This window comes from Coregonus lavaretus (genome assembly GCF_964263955.1).
Source record: "Coregonus lavaretus genome assembly, contig: HAP1_SCAFFOLD_3714, whole genome shotgun sequence".
NCBI classification, from domain to species: Eukaryota; Metazoa; Chordata; class Actinopteri; order Salmoniformes; family Salmonidae; genus Coregonus; species Coregonus lavaretus.
The window spans coordinates 16,450-35,818 of NW_028160373.1; the positions used below are offsets into that span (position 1 = coordinate 16,450).

The 19,369-nt window shown below is 42.6% G+C and overlaps 2 protein-coding genes across 2 annotated transcripts; both read right to left on the minus strand.

Annotated features, from left to right (window-relative positions):
• Nucleotides 1-920: 920 nt before the first annotated feature.
• On the minus strand, nucleotides 921-19,232 carry LOC311121889 (E3 ubiquitin-protein ligase TRIM35-like; the record flags this gene model as incomplete). Its single annotated transcript, XM_084196328.1, has 8 exons — nucleotides 921-1,583; nucleotides 2,034-2,219; nucleotides 2,471-2,655; nucleotides 2,790-2,908; nucleotides 3,198-3,220; nucleotides 3,341-3,577; nucleotides 4,294-4,389; nucleotides 18,978-19,232. 8 exons carry the CDS (start codon nucleotides 19,230-19,232, stop codon nucleotides 921-923), a joined length of 1,764 nt encoding a protein of 587 aa, XP_084052454.1.
• On the minus strand, nucleotides 12,880-17,166 carry LOC311121893 (uncharacterized protein). Its single transcript, XM_084196331.1, has 2 exons — nucleotides 16,867-17,166; nucleotides 12,880-14,082 (listed from the first exon to the last, which is right to left on the minus strand). Exons 1-2 carry the CDS (start codon nucleotides 17,120-17,122, stop codon nucleotides 13,244-13,246), a joined length of 1,095 nt encoding a protein of 364 aa, XP_084052457.1. The 5' UTR covers nucleotides 17,123-17,166; the 3' UTR covers nucleotides 12,880-13,243.
• Nucleotides 19,233-19,369: the final 137 nt, after the last annotated feature.

Below are 19,369 nucleotides of genomic sequence, written 5' to 3' on the forward strand. Positions count from 1 at the left end.
TTCAGTGTTTGCCATGTTTAAAGGGGCAATCTGCGATTGCTACATCCATTTTTGTGCTTTTAAATTCATGACATATAGCCATTGATCCTTGAAGAATATAACTTACAAATGCTTAGTCTAACTGTGTAACCCACATCAGAACCCAAAATATAAGCTTGTTTGACTCCAGTGTTAGTAAACAATGTTAATTTAAACACTGTATAGCCTCATAACATGGTTCAAACTATAATGTTGATATCATGGATGGTCAGTCCTTGTCTTTTGAATTTGAGAATGGTTCCATTCCTCACAGAAAACAGTGGCGGCCGCTTCATCGTTGTTTGAACTGCAGATGTCCTTTTAAGGGCACGGAAATCGGTGGCCATTTTGTTTGACTATAATGTGATGGAAGAACCGATACAGGTCTTCTAGGGCTTGTCTATTTCTTACATGACTGCATCCCAAATGGCACCCTATTCCCTATATAGTGCACTACTTTTGATCTTAGCCAATAGAGAATAGGGTGCCATTGTAGCTGTGCTTGTGAGACACTACACTGCACTTTACTGTAGTGTCTAGTAGTCTGTTTTGTCTTGTCTTGGGTTGGGTTGGGTTGGGGGGGGGGGGGGAGAATTATGAATTTGATATGAATAAATGTTTGTATAAAAAAAGTGACTATTGGGATGTATTAATTTGTGTGTGAATTTGTAAAGCATAGTGTTTGTATGTGTTAATCACTCAAACAATATACATTTATTTTGTCTTTATTCAAAACACATTACATTGGGAGACCTGAGATGCAACATCACCTCCACTATAATACACTCAACAATGTGTGTATTACAACATTACACAGAAATGCTTGGAAGACATACCAAATATAGTGTGTTGATCTAATCAATGACAGCAGATCAGAGATCTAGTCTGTGGAGGTAGGGGATCTAGTCTGTGTTGGGTGATCTCGTGTGTCGGATGATCTGGGCTGGGCTGCAGGGCGACTTGATCTCTGTGTTGTTGCTTTTGGATCTCTCAGTGGATCCAGTGGATCCTGTCCTCCGGACCTGGACTAGTGGCCTGTCCTTCGTGATGTGGTAGCTTCCATTGGATCTGGTGTTGGTGATCTGCTTTGGAACAGTGGATCCAGTCTGTGGGATCTTGCCCTTTCCCTTTCCGGTGGATTTAGTCTTTGGGATCCGGACCATCTTTTGAGCGGATCCGGTATTTGACGTTTTGTCAGGGGATCTTGCCTCTTGGTTCTGGTCAGTGGTTGGGATCTTGGGAGATTCGGTCATTGGGATGTGAGCTTTGACAGGGGATCCGGTTTCTGTCAGCTTGCTGTCATCAGTGGATCTAGTCCCGGAATCCTCTCCCCCATTGGATGATCCGTCGTGTGGGATCTGGTCTCCATCGTCCTCCCCAGGGATAGGATCTAGCTCTACCTCCACACACACTCTCTGGGGTAACACCACCAGCCAGCACTTAGAACAGCTGCTCTCGAAGTACGGGTACAGCGTCTCTGTGAAGCGGTGAGTAAAGGTGAACAGGAGTTTGTCCCTCATCGCGTCCCAGAATTCCACCTGACCCTCCTCCCAGTCCAGTAACACCTAAAGATAACATAAAACGTCATTGTCCATTAGCCACTAAATGGAAATTGGTTATTTGAAATGAAGTTGACATTTTTTCTTGTGTGTCCCCTCCAGGCTAGGAGATGATGGACTTTTCTGTAACAAATGATCAATTAAGAAAAAAGGACATCTGTTGTTGGCGCTCTGGTTTACAGGGTAAAACTACAGCAACAGACAGAAACAGGACATCTGTTGTTGGCGCTCTGGTTTACAGGGTAAAACTACAGCAACAGACAGAAACAGGACATCTGTTGTTGGCGCTCTGGTTTACAGGGTAAAACTACAGCAACAGGCAGAAACAGGCAGAAGACTAAGTTAGACACACAGGGTCAACAGTTCATTAAGTAAATCTATTTTATTATATTCTAATACTTGTGGATGTGCCTCTCCACCCCCTCAAGTGCCCCCTCTATCTAACTATGGCCCCACCTTGATCCTGTGAAAGGGGCGGGACAAGTCCAGAGGGAGGGTGGTACAGGGTGTGGTCATGGCACGGTACGTTCCGTTCCGTAGGCTGAGGGTCCATAGCCCCTCCTCCGGACACGCCTCAAACTCCTCCCTCCTACGCACCGATTGGCTGGCCACACCAATTGTCCAGTTGCTGCTCTCGCCAACCTTGAAGCAGGATATAATTGTTATTATTAATAGTATTATTATACTCATGTATATTTAAAATTATATTTTGAATTGTAATGACAAACGTAACAGCCCTGATACCTGCACACTGTTGAATATTCCTCCTATTGCATCAATAAAACTGCAAGAACCTCCATCAGTGTGCGTGTATGGACCCTGGTCAAATGTAGTGCACCAAATAGTGAATAGTGTGCCATTTGGGATGCATCCTCAGTCATTAAGTGCCCCACCTCCACGGTCCAGCAGTGGGTGCCGGCGCTGAATCCTTCCCAGCCCAGAGTGCAGGCGTACGGGTCGAATCTCTCCGGGTTAGCAGGCTGGATCTGGATCATCTCCTTGCCCAGCTGGACAGAGGTTAGCCCAGGGGAGAGGACCAGAGACGGGCAGGACGTGGTCGGGTCCAGGGTTACTGGAGCTGGAAGGGGAGGGGTTGGGGGAAGAAGTGGTGTGGGGGGGGGGGATGGGGACATGGGGAGGGAAAGTGAGAGGGGGAGATAGGACACATGCACACACACACACACACCACTCCGTCCCTCCCCCCAGACTCACTGTAGGGGGCTATGTGCAGCATGTTGTTCCAGACGGTGTATCGGAGGTTGGCCAGGTGTTTGGACGGGTCTATCAGAGGACCACACACCTTCTCTGGCTCCCCATGACTCTGCCACGTCCTACACACCACACACACCACACACACACACGCTCTATTCTGTTACAGGGCTCAGTGTGTGTGTGTCTGTGTGTGTGTCTGTGTGTGTGTCTGTGTGTCTGTGTGTGTCTGTGTGTGTGTCTGTGTGTGTGTGTCTGTGTGTGTCTGTGTCTCTGTGTGTGTGTCTGTGTGTGTGTGTCTGTGTCTGTGTGTGTCTGTGTGAGTGTGTGTGTGTCAAAAGGAAAATGAAAGAGGCATACAGAGAGAGAGAGAAATAGACAGAGATAAATAGAGAGATAGAGTATGCATACCTCTTTACTGTCTCCTGGTAATTCTGTAAGACAAAAGCAATGTCTTATTATCACAATTATGCCAATGCACAGTATGCCATCACACACACACACACACACACACACACACACACACACACACACACACACACACACACACACACCTGCAGAAAGGTGATGTCATCCCCCTCTTCCTTGATCTCCTCCTCAATCTCTCGGATGGTTTTAGCCAGGAACTCCATCTCTTTTCTCATTCTTTCTCTCTTCTCCTTTATCCCTTTCTTCCTCTCCTCCTCTTCCTCCCTCAGCCTGGCTAGCCTGGCCTCCTCCTCCTCTCTCAGGAACTGGTGCAGCTGTTTAAACTCCTCCTTGATCTGCCTCTCTGTCTGCTGGGCGTGGCTCTGGGGAGGGAGGGAGGGGGGAGGCAGGGAGAGGGAGGGAGGGAGGAATGGAGGGGGGAGGCAGGGAGAGGGAGGGAGGGAGGAATGGAGGGGGGAGGCAGGGAGAGGGAGGGAGGAATGGAGGGGGGAGGCAGGGAGAGGGAGGGAGGGAGGAATGGAGGGAGGAAGCAGGGAGAGGGAGGGAGGAGTGGAGGAATGGAGGGGGAGGCAGGGAGAGGGAGGAATGGAGGGGGGAGGCAGGGAGAGGGAGGGAGGGAGGAATGGAGGGGGGAGGCAGGGAGAGGGAGGGAGGGAGGAATGGAGGGGGGAGGCAGGGAGAGGGAGGGAGGAATGGAGGGGGGAGGCAGGGAGAGGGAGGGAGGGAGGAATGGAGGGAGGAAGCAGGGAGAGGGAGGGAGGGAGGAATGGAGGGGGAGGCAGGGAGGGGGAGGAATGGAGGGGGGAGGCAGGGAGAGGGAGGGAGGGAGGAATGGAGGGGGGAAGCAGGGAGAGGGAGGGAGGAGTGGAGGAATGGAGGGGGAGGCAGGGAGAGGGAGGGAGGAGTGGAGGAAAGGAGAGGGAGGCAGGGAGAGGGAGGACACATTGTTGAGAGGTGCACAAATGTGATAACTTTTTGACAGCTGCATTTGTGGCAACTCATGTAAAAAGGGCTTTATAAATACATTGATTGTTTAATTTTGATTGATTAATTGACAGACCGACAATGCAAGTCGTACCTGGTTGTGTTGGGAGGCGTGTTCAAAGATCCGCGTAACCTTCTCAAACCTCCTGCTCTTCCCTAGCAGCTTACCCAGTGAAGAGTTCAGCTCCCCCTGGTGGGCAGTAGGAAGAATGACAACTAGCGTATCACAATTCAATATATGTATACATTTTTTTCGTTCTTTATTTTTGTGTCCATAAAAGCCCATATAGGGACTGGTGTTGAACATTTGCTAGTAATACTAAAGCGCAATGCATCGGACGATTTTTTTGTGCAACGTGTCAATGTGTTTGTACTTGTCCCTATCCAAATAAACCAAAAAAAGTGATTGATTATGATAAACGCTTTATCTGCCTCCCCAATGCAACCTAGTTAAAAAATGTGAACATATATTTTGTGGAAAATAGATGTTTTGGTACGTTTCTGAACGACGCACCATACCCAGGGGAGAACTACTCCCTCTCATTGAAGCCACGGAAGTTCGACCGCGGCACCGTAGACATTGTTAGCAGAAAACAAGATCCTCCATTATAGTGAATGGGGAAATAGCAATCTTCATGGTCAATCCCCCCCACCCCCAAAAAAATTTTTTTAGGACAATCATGGTACCAATAATTGCTTCTAATACACCAGATGTATGTCCTTGAACCGACTATTTTAAAATCGTACACATAAGAAGTTATAAGGATAATTCGGTTGATACTGGAAGCCTGCAGTACCCCGGTCGGCCTTCAACTTGAGTTACTCAGAGGGGGCAGCACTGAGCTAGCCTGCAACGTCACTTCCTGGAGTAGCAAACTGCACATGTTCTGTCTCCATGAAATGCCATCTTAACTGACTTCATTTGGCTTCAATGTGCTATTGACTCTTCCCATAGGAATGAATGGTGTCACTCGATGGCTTTGCCCATTCTTTTTACAGTCATTGACCCATGCTGGATTGTTGACAATATGACAGAGCTGCAGACTACCATACGATTTGAGCAGGCGGCGCCTCCCTCACCGGGTTCGCCCGGTCACATGACAGGCCATATTCAATATTGGCAGTACAGTATTGCGTTTCTAAACCATTTCTGTACCAGTGACTGGCGAGACAGGGTCCTCCTCCTCTTGTTTAACCAGCTCATGTTTAAAACATATACAATATGTAAAAACATCACTGGAGATCAGTGGAGGCTGGTGGGAGGAGCTATAGGAGGACGGGCTCATTGTAATGGCTAGAATGGAATAAATGGAACGGCATCAAACATATGGAAACCACGTGTTAGACTCCGTTCCAAAATATTCCAGTCCAGCCATTACAATGGGCCCGTCCGCCTACAGCTCTCCCCACCAGCCTCCACTGCTGGAGCTACAACTCACCACTATCACTGTGCCTCTGCTCTACTTATTTTGTTTGCCTCCCTGTTGTGGCGTCTACCGGTCTCAGCATCATCTCTGCTGTCACTCTGTGCTTCTTCTTGTTCTGCCTGTATGTTATAATAATAATAATAATAATAATAATATGCCATTTAGCAGATGCTTTTATCCAAAGCGACTTACAGTCATGTGTGCATATATTTTTACGTATGGGTGGTCCCGGGGATCGAACCCACTACCTTGGCGTTCCAAGCGCCGTGCTCTACCAGCTGAGCTAAGGACATAGGCTGTATTGCCAATGAGTGCCAGTTATGTGTTCCCCTGAATCAACACCTACCCTAAGTGTTAACCTCCTAGAGTCTAAGCCAGGGAGAAACTATTTGATTAAACTTTGAATTTGGCCTTACTGCTATTAGCCCATAGAAACACATTGAATTCATACAGACAGTCCCCCACAAAAAAATCTAAAAGAAGTTTGTTTTGAAGTGTCTGTCCTATATCTGAGAGATATAAGAGATATCTAACAGAAGTTTGTTTTGAAGTGTCTGTCCTATATCTGAGAGATAAGAGATATCTAACAGAAGTTTGTTTTGAAGTGTCTGTCCTATATCTGAGAGATATAAGAGATATCTAACAGAAGTTTGTTTTGAAGTGTCTGTCCTATATCTGAGAGATATAAGAGATATCTAACAGAAGTTTGTTTAGAAGTGTCTGTCCTATATCTGAGAGATAAGAGATATCTAACAGAAGTTTGTTTTGAAGTGTCTGTCCTATATCTGAGAGATATAAGAGATATCTAACAGAAGTTTGTTTTGAAGTGTCTGTCCTATATCTGAGAGATATAAGAGATATCTAACAGAAGTTTGTTTTGAAGTGTCTGTCCTATATCTGAGAGATATAAGAGATATCTAACAGAAGTTTGTTTTGAAGTGTCTGTCCTATATCTGAGAGATATAAGAGATATCTAACAGAAGTTTGTTTAGAAGTGTCTGTCCTATATCTGAGAGATATAAGAGATATCTAACAGAAGTTTGTTTTGAAGTGTCTGTCCTATATCTGAGAGATAAGAGATATCTAACAGAAGTTTGTTTTGAAGTGTCTGTCCTATATCTGAGAGATAAGAGATATCTAACAGAAGTTTGTTTTGAAGTGTCTGTCCTATATCTGAGAGATATAAGAGATATCTAACAGAAGTTTGTTTTGAAGTGTCTGTCCTATATCTGAGAGATATAAGAGATATCTAACAGAAGTTTGTTTTGAAGTGTCTGTCCTATATCTGAGAGATATAAGAGATATCTAACAGAAGTTTGTTTAGAAGTGTCTGTCCTATATCTGAGAGATATAAGAGATATCTAACAGAAGTTTGTTTTGAAGTGTCTGTCCTATATCTGAGAGATATAAGAGATATCTAACAGAAGTTTGTTTAGAAGTGTCTGTCCTATATCTGAGAGATATAAGAGATATCTAACAGAAGTTTGTTTTGAAGTGTCTGTCCTATATCTGAGAGATATAAGAGATATCTAACAGAAGTTTATTTTGAAGTGTCTGTCCTATATCTGAGAGATATAAGAGATATCTAACAGAAGTTTGTTTTGAAGTGTCTGTCCTATATCTGAGAGATATAAGAGATATCTAACAGAAGTTTGTTTTGAAGTGTCTGTCCTATATCTGAGAGATAAGAGATATCTAACATAAGTTTGTTTTGAAGTGTCTGTCCTATATCTGAGAGATATAAGAGATATCTAACAGAAGTTTGTTTTGAAGTGTCTGTCCTATATCTGAGAGATATAAGAGATATCTAACAGAAGTTTGTTTTGAAGTGTCTGTCCTATATCTGAGAGATATAAGAGATATCTAACAGAAGTTTGTTTAGAAGTGTCTGTCCTATATCTGAGAGATATAAGAGATATCTAACAGAAGTTTGTTTTGAAGTGTCTGTCCTATATCTGAGAGATAAGAGATATCTAACAGAAGTTTGTTTTGAAGTGTCTGTCCTATATCTGAGAGATAAGAGATATCTAACAGAAGTTTGTTTTGAAGTGTCTGTCCTATATCTGAGAGATATAAGAGATATCTAACAGAAGTTTGTTTTGAAGTGTCTGTCCTATATCTGAGAGATATAAGAGATATCTAACAGAAGTTTGTTTTGAAGTGTCTGTCCTATATCTGAGAGATATAAGAGATATCTAACAGAAGTTTGTTTTGAAGTGTCTGTCCTATATCTGAGAGATAAGAGATATCTAACAGAAGTTTGTTTTGAAGTGTCTGTCCTATATCTGAGAGATATAAGAGATATCTAACAGAAGTTTGTTTTGAAGTGTCTGTCCTATATCTGAGAGATATAAGAGATATCTAACAGAAGTTTGTTTTGAAGTGTCTGTCCTATATCTGAGAGATATAAGAGATATCTAACAGAAGTTTGTTTAGAAGTGTCTGTCCTATATCTGAGAGATATAAGAGATATCTAACAGAAGTTTGTTTTGAAGTGTCTGTCCTATATCTGAGAGATCAGGATTTTTTACACATATTTACCCCCTTTTTTAGGCACTAAACTACTTCCAGGTAAACTTCCATTCATTTTTTTAAACTGGTACTGGGGTACCTTCAGACGAGTCTTGTGAGGCTTGTCGCCGTCCCAGAGCGAAACAACCGTCATGTACGTGTCCGTGAGTCTCACCTTTCCATAGAGGGGTCATATTACTATATAGCCCAAACTGTTCGGACGCTAAAGACAGAAGTTGGCAGATCGGCGGTACCGACCTCAGACGAGTTCCCCATCAAAATCTGTCTGTTTAAGCTACAGATATCAGTTTTTTTTTAATGGGCTGCGTCTCAATCCACCCCATCCGCCTATGTAGGCCTTCAGCATCTGTGGTGAAAGGTGGCCGAGCTACAGCAGTGCTTGTCAGAACCAGGAGACATCCCGAAAATCGTGAGAAGACAGAAAACGTGAGAACTATGAACTAATACGACCACTTTATGGAAAGATTGACCACTCTATGCTCTACGACCCCCACAAGCCCCACGGGAACTCGTCTGAAGTCGGTACCATCGATGTGCCAACTTCAGTCTGTAGCATCCAAACCATTTGGGCTCCAGACTAATATGACCCCACCAGTGTCATGGGAGTCGTCTAAAGGTAACCCAATACCGGTTTTAAAAATGTATGGTAGTTTTGTGGCAACAAAAAAAAAGGTGTTAAATGTGTCCCACATTTTTTTGCTCCTAGATATAGAACAGACATTTCAAAACCTTATTCATTATGATTTCTTTTTTGACTGTCTTTTTTGCCATTTATGAATGTGTTATTCAATGTGTTTCTATGGGCTTTTGTAGCAAAGGACAAATTCCATATTTTATCAAGTAATCTTTGCATATATTTTTTTTTTATATATACCTACAGGGGTCCTACAATTCCAAATCAAATAACTATTTGATCCATGGTGTGACCATCTTAACACAATTCCATATGTTAGTTTAGTAGAACCCCAGGTGGGTGGAGATTTCACTTAAGGACCAATGGATTGGTCTAAAATGTACTAACTCCACCCATCCAGGGCACCAGGCCATGCAGAACCAACTCGCCACTGTAAGACTCTGCTTACTACTGGATCCGGAGTGGCTGCCCAGAGGTGGACAATTTAAATCATGTGCCGTCTATCAAATCGTGTGGTACTTCACTTGAGAAGCAAAATAACAGTTGTAGCCAAGGTTACACAGATTGTTTTTCCCCCAATGCAAAACTCATGCCAGGTGGGGAGTTACATGCAGCTATCTCGGCAGCATATTCCACACAAGCAAGACACAGACAGACGGTCTACACAGCAATTTAATGTTCTGTTTTCAGCATCATTACAAACACTGGCTAAGCAGGGGACAGACAAGCAGTCAAAATAGTAGTGTTCTTTTCCAGCATCTCAGGCTAAGATATGACACCATTACTATAAAGATTACATAATCACAAAGGTAAACGTGTGGTTAAAACGCAGATTATTTTGCCCCAATGCAACGCCCTGCTTCTGCAATATCCTTAGTTACACCAGACAGAGAAGGTTGTAGCCTTCTTCTACTGTAATATCCTTAGTTACAACAGTCAGAGAAGGTTGTAGCCTTTTGCTACTGTAATATCCTTAGTTACAACAGACAGAGAAGGTTGTAGCCTTCTGCTACTGTAATATCCTTAGTTACGACAGACAGAGAAGGTTGTAGCCTTCTGCTACTGTAATATCCTTAGTTACGACAGACAGAGAAGGTTGTAGCCTTCTGCTACTTAGTTACAACAGTCAGAGAAGGTTGTAGCCCTTTGCTACTGTAATATCCTTAGTTACAACAGTCAGAGAAGGTTGTAGCCTTTTGCTACTGTAATATCATTAGTTACAACAGTCAGAGTAGGTTGTAGCCTTTTGCTACTGTAATATCCTTAGTTACGACAGACAGAGAAGGTTGTAGCCTTCTGCTACTGTAATATCCTTAGTTACAACAGACAGAGAAGGTTGTAGCCTTCTTCTACTGTAATATCCTTAGTTACAACAGACAGAGAAGGTTGTAGCCTTCTGCTACTGTAATATCCTTTGTTACAACAGACAGAGAAGGTTGTAGCCTTCTTCTACTGTAATATCCTTAGTTACAACAGACAGAGAAGGTTGTAGCCTTCTGCTACTGTAATATCCTTAGTTACAACAGACAGAGAAGGTTGTAGCCTTCTGCTACTGTAATATCCTTAGTTACAACAGACAGAAGGTTGTAGCCTTCTTCTACTGTAATATCCTTAGTTACAACAGTCAGAGAAGGTTGTAGCCTTCTGCTACTGTAATATCCTTAGTTACGACAGACAGAGAAGGTTGTAGCCTTCTGCTACTGTAATATCCTTAGTTACGACAGACAGAGAAGGTTGTAGCCTTCTGCTACTGTAATATCCTTAGTTACGACAGACAGAGAAGGTTGTAGCCTTCTGCTACTGTAATATCCTTAGTTACAACAGACAGAAGGTTGTAGCCTTCTTCTACTGTAATATCCTTAGTTACAACAGTCAGAGAAGGTTGTAGCCTTCTGCTACTGTAATATCCTTAGTTACGACAGACAGAGAAGGTTGTAGCCTTCTGCTACTGTAATATCCTTAGTTACGACAGACAGAGAAGGTTGTAGCCTTCTGCTACTGTAATATCCTTTGTTACAACAGACAGAGAAGGTTGTAGCCTTCTTCTACTGTAATATCCTTAGTTACAACAGACAGAGAAGGTTGTAGCCTTCTGCTACTGTAATATCCTTAGTTACAACAGACAGAGAAGGTTGTAGCCTTCTGCTACTGTAATATCCTTAGTTACAACAGACAGAAGGTTGTAGCCTTCTTCTACTGTAATATCATTAGTTACAACAGTCAGAGTAGGTTGTAGCCTTTTGCTACTGTAATATCCTTAGTTACGACAGACAGAGAAGGTTGTAGCCTTCTGGTACTGTAATATCCTTAGTTACAACAGACAGAGAAGGTTGTAGCCTTCTGCTACTGTAATATCCTTTGTTACAACAGACAGAGAAGGTTGTAGCCTTCTTCTACTGTAATATCCTTAGTTACAACAGACAGAGAAGGTTGTAGCCTTCTGCTACTGTAATATCCTTAGTTACAACAGACAGAGAAGGTTGTAGCCTTCTGCTACTGTAATATCCTTAGTTACAACAGACAGAAGGTTGTAGCCTTCTTCTACTGTAATATCCTTAGTTACAACAGTCAGAGAAGGTTGTAGCCTTCTGCTACTGTAATATCCTTAGTTACAACAGACAGAGAAGGTTGTAGCCTTCTGCTACTGTAATATCCTTAGTTACGACAGACAGAGAAGGTTGTAGCCTTCTGCTACTGTAATATCCTTAGTTACGACAGACAGAGAAGGTTGTAGCCTTCTGCTACTTAGTTACAACAGTCAGAGAAGGTTGTAGCCCTTTGCTACTGTAATATCCTTAGTTACAACAGTCAGAGAAGGTTGTAGCCTTTTGCTACTGTAATATCATTAGTTACAACAGTCAGAGTAGGTTGTAGCCTTTTGCTACTGTAATATCCTTAGTTACGACAGACAGAGAAGGTTGTAGCCTTCTGCTACTGTAATATCCTTAGTTACAACAGACAGAGAAGGTTGTAGCCTTCTTCTACTGTAATATCCTTAGTTACAACAGACAGAGAAGGTTGTAGCCTTCTGCTACTGTAATATCCTTTGTTACAACAGACAGAGAAGGTTGTAGCCTTCTTCTACTGTAATATCCTTAGTTACAACAGACAGAGAAGGTTGTAGCCTTCTGCTACTGTAATATCCTTAGTTACAACAGACAGAGAAGGTTGTAGCCTTCTTCTACTGTAATATCCTTAGTTACAACAGACAGAGAAGGTTGTAGCCTTCTTCTACTGTAATATCCTTAGTTACAACAGTCAGAGAAGGTTGTAGCCTTCTGCTACTGTAATATCCTTAGTTACGACAGACAGAGAAGGTTGTAGCCTTCTGCTACTGTAATATCCTTAGTTACAACAGACAGAGAAGGTTGTAGCCTTCTGCTACTGTAATATCCTTAGTTACAACAGTCAGAGAAGGTTGTAGCCTTCTGCTACTGTAATATCCTTAGTTACAACAGACAGAGAAGGTTGTAGCCTTCTGCTACTGTAATATCCTTAGTTACAACAGACAGAGAAGGTTGTAGCCTTCTGCTACTGTAATATCCTTAGTTACAACAGTCAGAGAAGGTTGTAGCGTTTATCCTTTATTACGACCCATGATCTTGGCTGTCTAACTGACGACAGTCTATATTGGCTGTCTAACTGACGACAGTCTATATTGGCTGTCTAACTGACGACAGTCTATATTGGCTGTCTAACTGATGACAGTCTATATTGGCTGTCTAACTGACGACAGTCTATATTGGCTGTCTAACTGACGACAGTCTATATTGGCTGTCTAACTGATGACAGTCTATATTGGCTGTCTAACTGACGACAGTCTATATTGGCTGTCTAACTGACGACAGTCTATATTGGCTGTCTAACTGACGACAGTCTATATTGGCTGTCTAACTGATGACAGTCTATATTGGCTGTCTAACTGACGACAGTCTATATTGGCTGTCTAACTGACGACAGTCTATATTGGCTGTCTAACTGATGACAGTCTATATTGGCTGTCTAACTGATGACAGTCCATATTGGCTGTCTAACTGACGACAGTCTATATTGGCTGTCTAATTGATGACAGTCTATATTGGCTGTCTAACTGATGACAGTCTATATTGGCTGTCTAACTGATGACAGTCGGAGCACATCTCTTTGCTGATGGCGCGTTTGACTTTGAATGTGAGTTTGACCTCAGCTCAGCCTATCAGAAAATGGGCCAGCCCAACTTGGTAGGGGGGCCAGCTGTTGCCCACTGATCGAGAAGGGTCCATTGCACTGATCAGCCAAAGGCTCATTAGTATAACTGAGAAATTGCGCAAAAATTGTAAAAATATATGTGTATTAACAGGTCCATGGGCCACAGGCCATGTCACCCTTTTCATTTTTGTATTTTTATATAAAAACAATATACATGTGTGTGTCAATTTCAACCAGCCCACCCAACAAAATAAATCTGGCTTCTATCCTGTATGTGTTATTTCATGCTCTTTCAGGTTCCCTAACTGACTAAAAGTCTTTCCGCACTGGGAGCAGTGGTATGTCTTCTCCTCCAGTGTGTGTATTGTCTCATGCTTTTGCAGGTTCCCTAACCGGGTAAATGTCTTTTCACACTGAGAGCAGTGGTAGGTCTTTTTTTCTGTGTGTGTTCTCTCGTGATATTTAAAGCCCCCTAACTGGGTAAAAGTCTTTCCACACAGGGAGCACTGGTAGGGCTTTTCTCCTGTGTGTGTCCTCTCGTGTGTTTTCAGGTTCCATAACCAGGTAAAACCCTTTCCACACTGGGAGCATTGGAAAGGCTTCTCTCCTGTGTGCGTCCTCTCATGCTCTTTCAGATGGGATGACTGGTTAAATTTCTTTTCACAATGGGAGCATTGGAAAGGCTTTTCTCCTGTATGCGTCCTCTCATGCTCTTTCAGCTTTGATAACCATTTAAAACTCTTTCCGCACTGGGAGCAGTGGTTTGTCTTCTCCTCCTGTGTGCGTATTCTCTCATTATTTTTCAGGTTCCCTAACTGGGTAAATGTCTTTCCATTCTGAGAGCAGTGGTAGGCATTTTTTTCTCTGTGTGTCCGCTCATGATATTGAAAGCCCCCTAACTGGGTAAAAGTCTTTCCACAAATGGCACATTGGTAGGGCTTTTCTCCAGTGTGTGTTCTCTCATGCTCTTTCAGCTTTGATAACCAGGTGAAACTCTTTCCACAGTGGGAGCAGTGGTGTGGTCTCACTGGTTTAGGCATCTCTGGGTCTGGTTCCCCTGAAGGACACTTCCCACTGTCAGAGGGAGAGTCTGGCCTCTCTCCTGCCAAAGACAAACAGAGTATTTAGTTAAACAGAAATGAAACCGCCACATTATTAAACTATCTTCCTATGAGGTTTAATCCAGACTAGATCCCAAATGGTAAATTTGGATCCTGGATGCTGATTGGTTGATAGCCGTTAGTTATTCACAATAATCCACAGGTAATGCCTGTTAAAGGGATATTTCGGGATTTTCACAATATCTACTTCCCCAGAGTCAGATGAACTCATGGATACCATTGTTTTGTCTATGCGTGCAGTCTGAAGGAAGTTGCTAACTAGCCCTAGCAGAATTGCTAACTAGTGTTAGCATAATGACTGGAAGTCTATGGTATCTGCTAACATGATTGCAGAAACTACCTCCAACTTCCTTCATACTTGACACAGAGACATAAAAATTGTATTCACAAGTTCATCTGACACTGGGGAAGTAGATAATGATAACACAATTGAGATTTTAAAAACAAATTATTTAAAGTTTGAGCCCCTGTTAAAGTGTGTACACCATTGATAAAGATGAAGAAAAATGACTGTCTATAATAAATAATTACAATTCTGAGCTCTATTGTCTGCTCCAAAAAATTGGGAAATTATATTATTTTACACTATTACAATTGATTTTGTTTAACAAGTAATAAAACGTTCTCAAAAAGGAAGGGGTCAAAATTATGGACATCTTGGTTTTCAATTCCTGAAATGGACTCCTCTGTTCTCAATACCACTGGTGTGCATGGCCAAAGAGCTCTATTTTAACGTAATCTGGCCAAAGCACCGGTTCCAATTCAAGTGCCAATGCTGGTTAGAAAACTCCAGGCCTTTACATGTATTGGATGACATGTAAATAGAGCCTTTTGGCCGCGCACACCAGTGGTGGGTTTGGCGTCAAAATGAGAATGCATGAGCAGAAAAGAACCCCATCCCTTCTGTAAACTATGGTGGTGGATCTTTGATGTTATGGGGCTGTTTTGCTTCCACTGGTCCTGGGGCCCTTGTTAAGGTCAACGGCATCATGAACTTTACCCAGTACCAAGATAATTGAGCCAAAAACCTGGTTGCCTCTGCCAGGAGGCTGACACTTGGCCGCAAGTGGATCTTCCTGCAAGACAATAACCCCAAGCACACATCAAAATCCATAAAGAAATTGATAATTGGCCACAAAATCAACATTTTGCAATGGCCATCTCAATGACTTGAAACCCATTTGAAAAGCTGTGGTTTGAATTGAAAAGGGCAGTCCATAAGAGATAAAAAGATTTCAAAGATCTGGAAGGATTCTGTATGGAGGAATAGTCTAAGATCCCTCACAACGTGCTCGCCAACACTTTATAGAAACACATGGCTCAGTGCCGTTATTCTCACAAGGTGAAGTATTGAAAGGTAATGAAAACAGAGGTGTCCATCATTTTGACCCCTAACTTTTTGCGAATAAAATGAACACTACCTTTGAGAAATCACTTTCTCTGAGCAATTGTATAAAATAATTCCTCCATTTTGTGAGCATACACTATAGGCTAGCTCAGTATTTGAATAATGTATTGTTTTCTTGATCTTTATCAACCGTCAAGGTGTGTATGTATGTGTGTATTGTAGTGAGTTATTAGACACTACTGCACTGTTGGAGCTAGGAACACAAGCATTTCACTACACACGCAATAACATCTGCTAAATGTGTGTATGTGACCAATAACATTTTATTTTATTTGATAAAGAATCATTGGACGAAGGCGTCTTCTGTATGGGGGAGTTTTGTTAAGAGCCCCGACGCTCGGTCTGAACATTAACAAGCATCACTTGAGGTACGGTTTTGGAAGCATAAGGACCTTATTTTTCATATCAGCAAGAAATTATATTTGTAAAAAAATTTTAAGGTTCCATTGACACACCTTTATAGGGTTAGGTTTCCCACACGGCCATCGCCATGTTACAGCGCGTGGTCACAGATAACAGACGGAAGACAGAGTCGACTACTTGTGCTAATTAGCCATCCGTGTCTCCTAACACCTGTGTGTGAACAGAAGACGGACGCCACAAACGTGTTGTCACTGAAAAAGACTGTTGGCTGCAACTGTTTAAACTACAGAGATAGACGGAGGACTCATCTTTGTATCTGTGCCATTATAGCGTCTGTGACAGCATTGGGCAGCACCATTGAGGCTATATCCATTTTGAAGTAGTCCATTTTCTTCTTCAGAATTGGCTGATCCCTCCTGATGACCCGGTTGGACATGACTCCAACTGGGTCACCAGGAGGGATCAGCCAATGAAGTTGGAAGTCCCACCCAGTTGACTACATTAAAAATGGTGGAAGCCGTCAATGGCGCTATCCATGCTAATACAGCCTTTTGGCCACTAGAGGCCTCTATCGCTCTCTATGGTTAAAATAGTGTACAGCAGTGGAGGCTGGTGGGAGGAGCTATAGGAGAATGGGCTCATTGTAATGGCTGGAATGGAATTCATGGAACAGAGCCAAACATGGTTTCCATACGTTTGATTCCGTTGCATTAATTCAATTCCAGCCATTACAATGAGCCTGTCCTCCTATAGCTCCTCCCACCAGCCTCTTCTGGTGTACAGTAAGTGTATATTTTGCATTTGTGAAATGATTTTGATGTGATATGAAAGTAAAGGGATTTATGTTTCTAGAACCGTACAGAAATTGAGAGCCGATTCACGTTTAGATGGCGTTTTTGGCTGCCAGAGCCAATTCGCCTCTAAACAGAACATTAAAGGTCAGGCTCCTTTAGCTCATTATTGGGCTATCACTCCACTAGCTAACTTTACTTACCGGTGTTAATCACATCTCCTGTCTTTTCTTCTTCGTCTTCCAATGTGACAGTAACCTCCCCCTGCTCCTTCACTCCAAAAACGACATCCTCCTCTTTCTCATCCCCCTCCTTCTCTTTCACTTCTTTAACTCCTTTCACTGTGACGTCCTCCTCTTCCTCCTCTTCTTTCACGACAATATTAAGCCACAGACCCTCTTTCTCCGTCCAGCAGACCTCCTGTTCTTTAGCAGTGGGGGAGTAGCTTAGTGAGCTCATGGTCGTGGATGTTAGCTAGCTAGTTAGCATAAACAACTAGCCTAGTGCTAACTTAACCAGCCAGCTAGATGACTAACAACGTAAATGCGAAATTAAACAGGGTAACTAGTAGATACGACAGACCTGTGTTTAAAATACAGCGACTTCCCATACACCGAAACCGTCTAAAGAGCTGCTATGTTGGCTAGCAAGCTACGGAGGTGCCTGACCAGCTTCTTCTACTTCTTCGGGGATTTATAGGCGGTTGGCATCCAACGTTAATGGTGCATTACCGCCACCTACTGTACTGGAGTGTGGTCCAGAGACGGGAGGCATTAAATCCTGCCGGCCCTTTACAAATAAATAAAAGATTGGAGACTGTATATAATTATGTTCTACTTAGTATGCTCTTTAAACAGTGGTTTAGTGACAACTTTTTTAGTTGCCAGCGCACAAAAAAAAAAGAAATAAATGGTGTCATAATTTCTGAATCAAAGTTTGCACCATAGCCTATAGAATAATATAATTTTATATAATCCTATGCCTACACACATTGACTTGAAGAAATGTTTGTATTTTTAATACCCTCAAATACCAAATTAGGTCTACCTAATTTCAAAATAGGCCATCATCATTGTCAATCGTGAATAATATTCTCTATGATCTGTGATAAAAGAAATGCTTCTCTGTGACATCACAGGGTAGGATTACATCACAGTATGAAAATATATACACTCACTAACTGTAAGTCGCTCTGGATAAGAGCGTCTGCTAAATGACTAAAATGTAAATGTAAATGTAAATGATTAAAAGTAAGAAAAACAGTGATTTTCAAAACCTGCAAAGAGTTTCTAGCCAGAGGGAGGGTATTCTCCTACTCCCCAGGTCACCACGAATCTCATAGTGTTTGAAAATCACTGTTTTTAAAATGTTTAAACTATTGATGATGTCATCAATAGACATTTCTTACTTTATTTTTTTTCTTCTGCAAAACGTAGAAATGTGCCGTTTTCACATATGTAGACACTGGTATTGCGCTGGAGATAATGAAAATGAGGTTGCAAAGTGGTGGAATTGCACTCAAAAACTATCTACTGAAGAACTTTCAAAATGCAAAAAGTGTCACAGTATGATCCGTTTTGCTCCACACATTTAGAAAGTTCTTGACAACTTGATTGATGACATGCAAAACATTTTGGGACTGTATCAACAGTGGACTAATGAAACAAATACCAAAATATCGTTTTTGAGTTGTATTTTTCTTTAAGGCCCCCACACTGGCCCATTTTTTTTTTTTTTACCTTGAAGCCTTTTTTGTGAACCCCCCATTATTACCCAGATAATGATAATTTTGCTAAAAAACGAACAAGTTAGACTGGCCCACTGGGCTAAAAGTGGACCAGCCTATCTGGTATTTGCCCGAATTGCCAGATGGCCAGTCCACCCCTGCTTGTGTGTCTGTGTGGCCTCATGGACTAGGTCATGTTACTCTATGTCAGTAAGGTGTCAAGCACATGGAGACAGGAACCAAAATAACACTTCATGAGTCAAACATCTACAGGTGTAGGATCTTAATTTCATAACTCTTTTGTTGCTGAGAATTTTCCTGCACCACAGGAAATGCAGATGAGCTTAATGATTTACATAAATTCACTGAAAACCTGCACATACACAGGGTTATATTAACAGTATCACACTTTTCATGTAGCCTAATTTTGGCCAGCTAATAGCCAAACCACCGATCAAGCAACATTATGGACTGAATGTTAAAACCTGTCTGCCTGTCTGACTGTCTGTCTATCTTTCTGTCTGTTTTTCTGCCTTTCTGTCTGTCTGTCTGCCTGTCTGTCCTTCCGTCCGTTAGTCTGTCTCCTACCTTACAGTCAGGTACAGCCTCCGTTATGGGGTAGACTCTGTGCCCCTCGTGGGTCTCAGTCAGTCCACACTGACTGCACACCGGCTCCAGGTCATCCACACAGAACAGGGTAAACTTCTCTCCATGCTCCCGGCACAGCTCTGGATCTCCAGGGGGAAGGACGGAGTCCTCTGCCCCAGGGAGAAGGGTCTTGAGCGAGGTGGAATCCCCTGAGAGGGACCCTAAGGCTGGAGCTTCTAGTCTGAGAGCCATCATGGATTCTTTTTCTGAGCAAGAGTGGAAGAAGGTAGCGAGAGGAATGAAAAGAGGGGAGGAGAGAAAGAGAGAGAGGGAGAGAGTGGGAGGGAGAGGGGAGGGAAAGCAGTATGTGTGTATACGTTGCGTTGGTATTT